The sequence below is a fragment of the Hylobates moloch genome, unplaced genomic scaffold, assembly GCF_009828535.3.
Source record: "Hylobates moloch isolate HMO894 unplaced genomic scaffold, HMol_V3 SCAFFOLD_23, whole genome shotgun sequence".
NCBI lineage: Eukaryota > Metazoa > Chordata > Mammalia > Primates > Hylobatidae > Hylobates > Hylobates moloch.
Genome location: NW_026652298.1, coordinates 27,245,097 through 27,253,730, shown reverse-complemented (window position 1 = coordinate 27,253,730; position 8,634 = coordinate 27,245,097). Strand labels below are relative to the sequence as shown.

General features: G+C 45.1%; 1 protein-coding gene across 7 annotated transcripts in view; it reads right to left on the bottom strand.

Moving 5' to 3' along the window:
• MARF1 (meiosis regulator and mRNA stability factor 1) overlaps nt 1-8,634 on the bottom strand; it is a 54,709-nt gene that overhangs the window by 25,213 nt on the left and 20,862 nt on the right. For 5 of the 7 annotated variants that reach the window (XM_032145231.2, XM_032145229.2, XM_032145233.2 and 2 more), the window contains 6 exons: nt 8,375-8,567; nt 7,159-7,337; nt 5,884-5,964; nt 2,749-2,985; nt 2,502-2,621; nt 1,286-1,461 (listed from right to left, as the gene is read on the bottom strand). In XM_032145231.2, coding sequence (XP_032001122.1) covers nt 1,286-1,461; nt 2,502-2,621; nt 2,749-2,985; nt 5,884-5,964; nt 7,159-7,337; nt 8,375-8,567 — 986 coding nt within the window. The remainder of the gene's footprint in view (nt 1-1,285; nt 1,462-2,501; nt 2,622-2,748; nt 2,986-5,883; nt 5,965-7,158; nt 7,338-8,374; nt 8,568-8,634) is intronic. The other 2 variants (XM_032145230.2, XM_032145232.2) reach the window with 2 other exon arrangements.

The following is an 8,634-nucleotide window of genomic DNA, read 5'->3' as shown; positions in this document are numbered from 1 at the left end:
CCAGCACTTTTGGAGGCTGAGGCGGGCGGATCACGAGGTCAGGAGATTGAGGCCATCCTGGCTAACAAGGTGAAACCCTGTCTCTGCTAAAAATACAGGAAAAAAAAAAAATTAGCCGGGCGCAGTGGTGGGCACCTGTAGTCCCAGCTCCTCAGGAGGCTGAGGCAGGGGAATGGCACGAACCCGGGAGGCAGAGCTTGCAGTGAGCCAAGATCGCGCCACTGCACTGCAGCCTGGGCAACAGAGCAAGACTCCGTCTCAAAAAAAAAAAGACAGAGCTTCACTCTTGTCACCCAGGCTGGAGTGCAATGGCTCGATCTTAGCTCACCATAACCTCCACCTCCTGGGTTCAAGCAATTCTCTTGCCTCAGCCTCCCGAGTAGCTGGGATTACAGGTGCCCACCATCACGCCTGATTAATTTTTGCATTTTTAGTAGAGATGGGGTTTCACCATGTTGGCCAGGCTGGTCTCGAACTGCTGACCTCAGATGATTTGTCTGCCTCAGCTTCCCAGAGTGCTGGGATTACAGGTGTGAGCCAACAGGCCCAGCCCCTGAAACAATTTTTAAAAGGCCTGTCAACTGGCAAGTCACAAGCTTCACAAAATTAGGTAGCTGAAGGGATCTGTAAATGTGAAATTTACATTAGCTTATGTTGGTACTTTCAAACTGGCCAGGTGTGGTGGCTCATGCCTGTAATCCCAGCATTTTGGGAGGCCGAGGTGGGATGACATCTTGAGCTCAGGAGTTCGAGACCAGCCTGGACAACACAGCAAGGCCCTATCTAAAAAACAAAGTCTAGGCCGGTAGCGGTGGCTCATGCCTGTAATCCCAGCACTTTGGGAGGAGGAGGCAAGTGGATCATGAGGTCAAGAGATCAAGACCATCCTGGCCAACATGGTGAAACCCTGTCTCTACTAAAAATACAAAAAATTAGCTGGGCGTGGTGGCGGGTGCCTGAAGTCCCAGCTACTCGGGAGGCTGAGGCAGGAGAATGGTGTGAACCCAGGAGGCGGAGCTTGCAGTGAGCCGAGATCGCACCACTGCACTCCAGCCAGGCGACAGAGCAAGACTCCGTCTCAAAAAAATAAAAAAATAAAAAATAAAACAAATTCTAGTCCTGCCAACCCCTCAAGCATTTTAGGAGTTTTCAAAAGACCAAAGGACACATCCATGGTGTTTTCACACTTGGCAAATTATGCTGCTGTTTAAAATAAAAGCCAATAGCCTCCTCTGGTCTCACAGTGGACAGGTGGTAGCTCCAGGACAAAATACCTGACACCTACCAGTGTTGGGAGGTGGAGGCTTGTTGTGAATCCATTTAACCACTTTGATTCCATTCTGAGCAGTGGCAATGTTTACACCTGGAACACAGGTAATGAAGTGTTCTAAGGGAACACCTCCTTGGTTTTCTTGCACTACTTCTAGATCGCCAAACTCTGCAGTGTAACAATCTGGAAAGCTGAAACAGGAAAAAACAAAAAAAGGAAAGGTTAAATTAAAATAACAGAAAAGGAAGCGCTTGCTAAACAGAAGGCTTTGGTTTAATGTATGCGTTCATCATTTGTCTGAATGCCCACCACCAAGTTTGAAGGTTAAAATTAAGGACCCAGGGAGGCAAGCATTGTGGCACTGGCCTCTCTGATGCATTCTGATGGCATTTTCTGGGTAGTTTTCCAGGAGGGGGATTAAAAATAAGGCAGCTGGGCTCCAAGTCAGTTACGCTTCTGCTTCCACATCAGCAGGGGCGTGCAGGCCACTGAGTCCTGTGTCGGCCTTTGTATTAAGTCTACTGTTAGTGGCTCATGGAGTGGTTAAATGAACTTCTGAAGAATACTTTTCTCTCACAAGTCTTGAAATGTATGCATATTTGAAGCTGTGTATTCTCAACACTTGTGGAGATTTCGACTGCAGCACTTATGATACATCTCCCCCGTGAGAAGAATCTGCCCTCTTCACGTTTAGGTTTCTAAAATGTAGCGCAAACACCTATTTTCTTGTTGAAGTACTGAGGGATTGGATCCCATTTCAGATAAATAGTCACGTGTTGCTTCATGATGGGGATACGTACTAAATGTGTTGTTGGGTGATTCTGTCATCTGAGAACATCATCAGGTGCACTTATGCAAACCCAGATGTTGCGGCCCACTACACGCCTAGGCTGGTGCAGCCCATGGCTCCTGAGCTACACATGTGGACAGCCTGTTACTGTACTGCACACTGTGAGCAACTATAACGCAATGCTATTTGTGTATCTAACCATCGAAAGGTCTAGTGAAAATACGTGATTATAATCTTACGGGACCACTGTCCTACATACAGTCCGTGGTCGGCCAAAATTTCGTTATGTGGTGCATGACTGTACTTTGACTGAAGGCTAAACACATGAGGATGAAGCATTGTATAGTACTTATTTGTAAAGAGGTGTGGGAAGAAAGGGCAGGCCTCCTATAAAAAGGAGAACTAGGGCATTATATCGACAAAGGCTTTGAGATGATTCACCTCAATAAAGGCACGGTGCCCTCGTGGGTCTGGAGAAGACTGTGAACCTGGGGCGCAAATGTCTTCAAAGAAAGAATCACAAAAGGAATCTTGTAAGAGTCTGGATCAAATTCATGTTCGCTGAAGAAAAGAGAACACAATAGGAAGCTGACATTCTGCAGGGGTCTAAGATGTTCACAAGGTCATCCTAACATGTTCCACAATCTTATAGAAAAGAATTATTTCTAAAGGAAAACAAACGGTGTACCTGAAATCTTTATTGGAACAATGCTGTCTGCAGACAGGCTCGTGATATTCTAACTCTTCAAATATAATTGGGCTGCAATTCGTGGAGGAGCCATCGTGTGACTGGGAAGACCCCAAGGGGCTCTGGCGGGCCTGACTGCTGGGTAGGAGACACACCAGCCGTCCGTTTCCTTGTTCACGGATTGCAACCGTGTCTGTTAATTTATATAGATCTGACACATTCAACTTGTGTCCAAACCTAAAAGCAAGAGAAGAGAGATGCAGACTTAGAAGGTTTTTCTTTGATTATACAGAAACACTCATCCTGTTTAAATAAATAGCAATAACCAAGAATGGTTCCTCCATCTCTTCAAAGGTAGAACTGGAAAAATTCTACTACAAATTCACTAGCAAACCAGTGATGCTTGGTACTCCTGAGTCGTCTCTGGCTCCATCCACGACAATGCTCACATCATTCGGAAGCCACCTCCAGCCCCTGCCCAGTTTCTGTAAGTGACCTCACCGAATTCTCGAGTTGGAAACCTCTCTCGATGCAGCTCCCCTCACTTCCAATTCTCTGTATTACTTCTCACCATCCCCATTCTCCTCTCTCAGAAGTATACATGCTTTCTGTGACTCTCTCACCTCTCCTATGCCTCAACTGCGTGACCCACACACCCTCTGACACTGGACTCCCCAGTTCTCCTCCTGACCTGTATCTTTCCTACTTGGAACTTAAAGGCACTGGCCCTGGAGGCTGGCAGATTTGAGTTCACATCCTGACTCCACTTCAACCTGTGTGACCTTAGTCAAGTTCCACAACCAATCAGGGCCTCACTTTTCCATCTGTAAAATGGGGTGATGATAGTGCCTATCTCACAGGGTCGATGTGAGGATTAAGTGTCGTTAGGCCTGGATAGAACTTGGCTCATAGTAAGTGCTCAGTAAGTGTTCCCTGGTCTTCTCACTGCCTGACCAGTGGTTTCTTCCCAGTGTCCCACATATGCTCAGATTCCCATCTACCAAACCAGCCCCTGGTCCTCTTCCACCTCCTGGAGAGACACACTCTCCCTTGTACTCTCATTCTCAGTCTCGTACCCTCCCCTGTCCCTGCAATGGAAACATCCAGCTGCTCAGGAGCTGCTTCTGCTGTGTTACCTCCAAGTCTCTCAGCCCCTTCCCTCCTGGATTTTAGCCACAGGACTCTGTAGTGATGACTCAAAAGTTATCGGCGGCCTCTGCCTCATCCCCATACCTCATGCATTTCCTCATGGCCTTGCATCCCCCCATTCCTGATGTGCTCTCTTGGCACACATCCTGGGTGCTCGCCCACATCCCTGGCCCTGGTGGCATTCCATCCATTCCTGTCCTCTATTTCTCCTCCCCACTCCCAACCTTATCTGCTCTCTAGTCTGTCCTAATCGTCTTGAAGGCAAATGACTGCCCTATCTTCAGAGCCTACTTCTCTCCCAAAGAAGCCCCTCAATGTGCAGAAGACTATGTGACCTCTCCACCCAGCTACTCCAACGGCCCCTAAAACCTTAATGTCCAAAACCAAGACCAAAAACTTGCTGTACCTCCTCGTCATGCTTTATTTCCCTCTTTCCAGTTTAACTGTGCAACCATCATCCCAGTCATGCAAGGCAAAACACTCAGAATCAAAATGACCTCTCCCTTTTACCTTGCTTGCTACATAAACCTAGTCACTCTGGCTGGACGTGGTGGCTTGTGCCTGTAATTCCAGCACTTTGGGAGCCCGAGGAGGGAGAACTGCTCGAAGCTAGGAGTTCAAGACCACCCTGGGCAACATAGCAAAACCCCCTCACTACAAAAATAAAAAAATATTAACTGGGCACGATGGCAGATGCCCGTGGTCCCAGCTACTCAAAAGGCTGAGATGGGAGGATCATCTGAGTCCAGGAGTCTGAGGCTGCAGTGAGCTAGGGTCGTGCCCCTGCACTACAGCCTGGGTGACAAGAGTGAGACTCTGTCTCAAAAAAAAAATTTTTTTAATAAAAGAAATTAGTTACCCACTCTAGTTTCAATGACATTTGACATTTCTGTAACATCGAGTTCTGTCCCAACAGTATCTGCTCTGAATTTGGACTGATGTAGCACTTTCCCTCTCTGCCTCCTTCTCTCCCCTGTTCGTGCCCTCTCAGACACCACTGCTACGAGAAGAGTCTTCCTGCAGCGTGATTCCCATCACCACACCTTTCCCCTCCCCTCCTTCCTCCAGCACTTCAGTGGCTCCCTATTACCTGTGGGATAATGGCCAAGTTCCTCGTTCTTCCCCTCCTCTGTGTTCTCAAAGCCTTTTTTCCTCCTTTCCAATCAGTTTTCTTCACTGTCCATAAGGATTCATGAGCATTTTCTCTTCCCGCTAGACATAAGCTCCTCAAGAAGAAGACCTAAGTCTTGCCCAGTTTTGCCTTCTCTGCAGTGCCTTGGTCTTGCACTCACTAGTCCCTGCTAAACATCTACTACGGGCTGGGTGCTTAGGATACAGTATTAGGGCAGAGCCAGTCCCTGCTGTCCTGGAGCTTATAGTCTAGTGCTTAAAAATGTTCATCCAATAAATACTAAAACTTGGCCAGGCGCAGTGGCTTACACCTGTAATCCTAGCACTTTGGGAGGCTGAAGTGGGCAGATCGCTTGAGGTGAGGAGTTTAAGACCAGCCTGGCTAACATGGCGAAACCCTGTCTCTACTAAAAATACAAAAACTTAGCAACGCTTGGTGGCACATGCCTGTAGTCCCAGCTACTCAGGAGGCTGAGGCATGAGAATCACCTGAACTCGGGAGGCAGAGGTTGAAGTGAGCTGAGATTCCGCCACTGCACTCTAGCCTCGGCAACAGAGTGAGACTCTGTCTCCAAAAAAATTTAAAAAAACAAAACAAACAAACAAAAAAAACTAAAACTAGTCAATTAGGGGATAAAAAGCACAGCACTGAGGACCAAAGGTCTAATTCGTTAAAAATAAATGACGTGTTAAAACTGTCTGCTAAATATTCACTGACATGTAAATCTGAATGCCAGTGTCTCTGTCTCCTCTCCTCCACGAGGCTCAAGTTCCTCAAGACTCATTACCATGGTTTTGTGCATGTAAGTCACCAATCAGTACTGACTGGATAAAGAAAAAATATACCTAACTTACTTTTTTTCATAGATATCTGTAAATTTAAACAGAGGCAGGCAACAGGCAGGGGCATCCTGAAGAACAGACATTGTTTCTGCACTGTAAGACAGAAGTTTGATTAGGGAACAGACCATTTCCTCCATATTACAAGTTGTATAAACAGAGTTCATAAAATTAACCCAGTGCATATGCAAAATAAATTTACCAATTTCTGGTATGTCAGAATGTATTTTCCAGAAAAATTTAAAGAAAGGATTTTAGGGACAAGGCAATGAAAGAAGATTACATTACACACTAGAATTAGTTTCAATCACAGGGTTTTCCACACCAGCGGAGCAAAAAAGCATGATTAATTCAGAGCAAAAGGGAGAAGAGCTTAAATATCTCCTGCCACACTGCTTTGTTAGATATATGTGATTGGCGTTCCCATAGATAAGGATACGCAACTGAATACAACATAATCTCAACTACGGTTTTAAAAAACCAAGAGGCACCAAAAAACACTCGAAGGAAAAAAATCCAAACAAAACAAAAAGAAAATGCCAAACTGTTAAGTGCAATTGGCTTTGGGCCATAGGACTGTGGATGGTTTTTTTCCCCTGCTTCTTTTATGTTTCTAAACTTTCCAAATTTTCTTCAATAAGCATCATTTTTATTCTAAGAACAACAACAACAAAAAAAACCATAACTCGTAATTTAAGTAACAGTGAAGTACAGGTTAGAAAAAAGATCTCTGATCATCCAAGGAGACATTCAGGACTGGGTCCTGTTTTGCCAGACTCCCCAGAACAGGGAGACCCAAAGAAGTATCACATCTTACTATGAATAAAACCATCACCAGATGCTTGAGACTGATAGAGTCTTAAGGTAGACTTATGGGGCTGAGTATCTATTTGACACTAAGGATATATCTGCAAATGGAGAGCTTGGAGATTTGTAGATCTAGTCTTTACACACAAATCTACCTTCTACTAAGATCTCAAGGTAATACTTTAGACTTTCCAGGCTTATAAACTTTTATGGTAGGGGTCTGCTATTTTTAGAATCTGTTTGAACACGTTGCATATTATTTTACTCCCAAGTGCCTGTCAAGTTTAAGCTGTATTCCACCTTTGATTAATGACTTATACAAGGGTCAAATGGCTTGTTTCTAACTGTATCAATCTAGAATAAGCATTATTCCACATGCAATCATCACAAGGAGGGTGGGAATGTGATCTATTTGTATTATTTCTAAAATTATTTCTGGGTCAAATGTTATTTCCTGAAATAAACAGCTTGCTTGTTTCTTACCTCAGTAAAGAGAGTGATTTGCTGGCAGCCCCGGTGGCAAGTGAGACTAGGATCTTTTTGCTGCCAATTTTGTATCTGTGGAGGCTATTCACTGCACCAATCGCATCTTGTAAGTTTTCCATTTGCACAACAGCCTTGAGCTGATAATCTGTATGGGGGCTGAGCTCAACACTCTTCACCTACAACAGGAAAAAGGAAAACTGAATGCTATGTCTGCCCAGAACCCTGTCGTCTTAAAACTGAAGGTGAACCATGAAGGAACACGTTTGTCGACTGCAGTGCTTCCATGAAGGAGTATGTCTGAACTCTGCTCTTCTGCTAACCAGGACGTAAGTAAGTGAGGATGGGGTGACCTTCAGAGATGTGACACTGGCCTGGCCTGCCTGTGTGGTCTGGCACACACAGGTTTCCAAGGCAGGCTCAGGGGCCAACACATGGGAAGAGTCTTTGGGGTCTTTTCCAGACTCTACAAAACCCAGGGCACGGCCATTTTTAAGAATCTACTAAAAAGGTGCATTTTTAGCAAAACTGCACCTAAAAAATGAGTCAAATATAAGACACAAACAAGACCAGCCAACATTATTTTAGAATCCTACCTGTATTTCAGCAGGAAGAGCTAACTAAAATCCATCAGTGTTTTACTTATCAAATTGCCTTTTTTTTTTTTTTTTTTAACTGAGATGGAGTCTCACTCTGTCGCCCAGGCCAGAGAGCAGCAGCGCGATCTCAGCTTACTGCAACCTCTGCCTCCCATGTTTAAATAATTCTCCTGCCTCAGCCTCCTAAGTAGCTGGGACTACAGGCATGCACCACCACGCTCAGCTAATTTTTTTTTTTTTTTTTTTTTTTTTAGTAGAGACGGGGTTTCACTCGCCAAGCTGGTCTCAAACTCATGACCTCAGGTGATCTGCCCACCTCGGCCTCCCAAAGTGCTGGGATTACAGGCATGAGCCACCATGCCTGGCCACAAACTGCCATTTCAACTTCTGCCTAAGACAAGAGCTTCTCACTGCTAGGTGTCTTGCTCTCTGGGGCTATATTGTAAAAACTGGATTCACAGCACCACCCTGGGCAGACCAAAGGGAAAACGAAGGCGTTCAAACTTGTTCAGTCACACTTCTATCCTGGCTGTGGTTATGCATATCAAATTAGGTCCTCTTGACTAGAAACTCCATCAAAGAGTACAACAAAGCAAGCACAAGAGGGAAAAAGTTACCTTGCCATGCCTGGCAAATGCTTCCTGCAGGAGCTGCTGCAGCTCCTTCCGGGATAATCTGTAGTCTATGTTGCTGACTTGGACATCAGCACCATTTGCAAATGGGTCTGGGCAGTCGCCTTCGGTGCTCGAATTTGCAATGTTGAAAGCAAGCGGGGATGCTCTGTTTAAAAGGTTTGGAGACATACTCCTGCTTAAAACACACATATTGAGATTATTTTAAAAAACCGTTCTGTATATTTAGATTTTATCATTTAGGC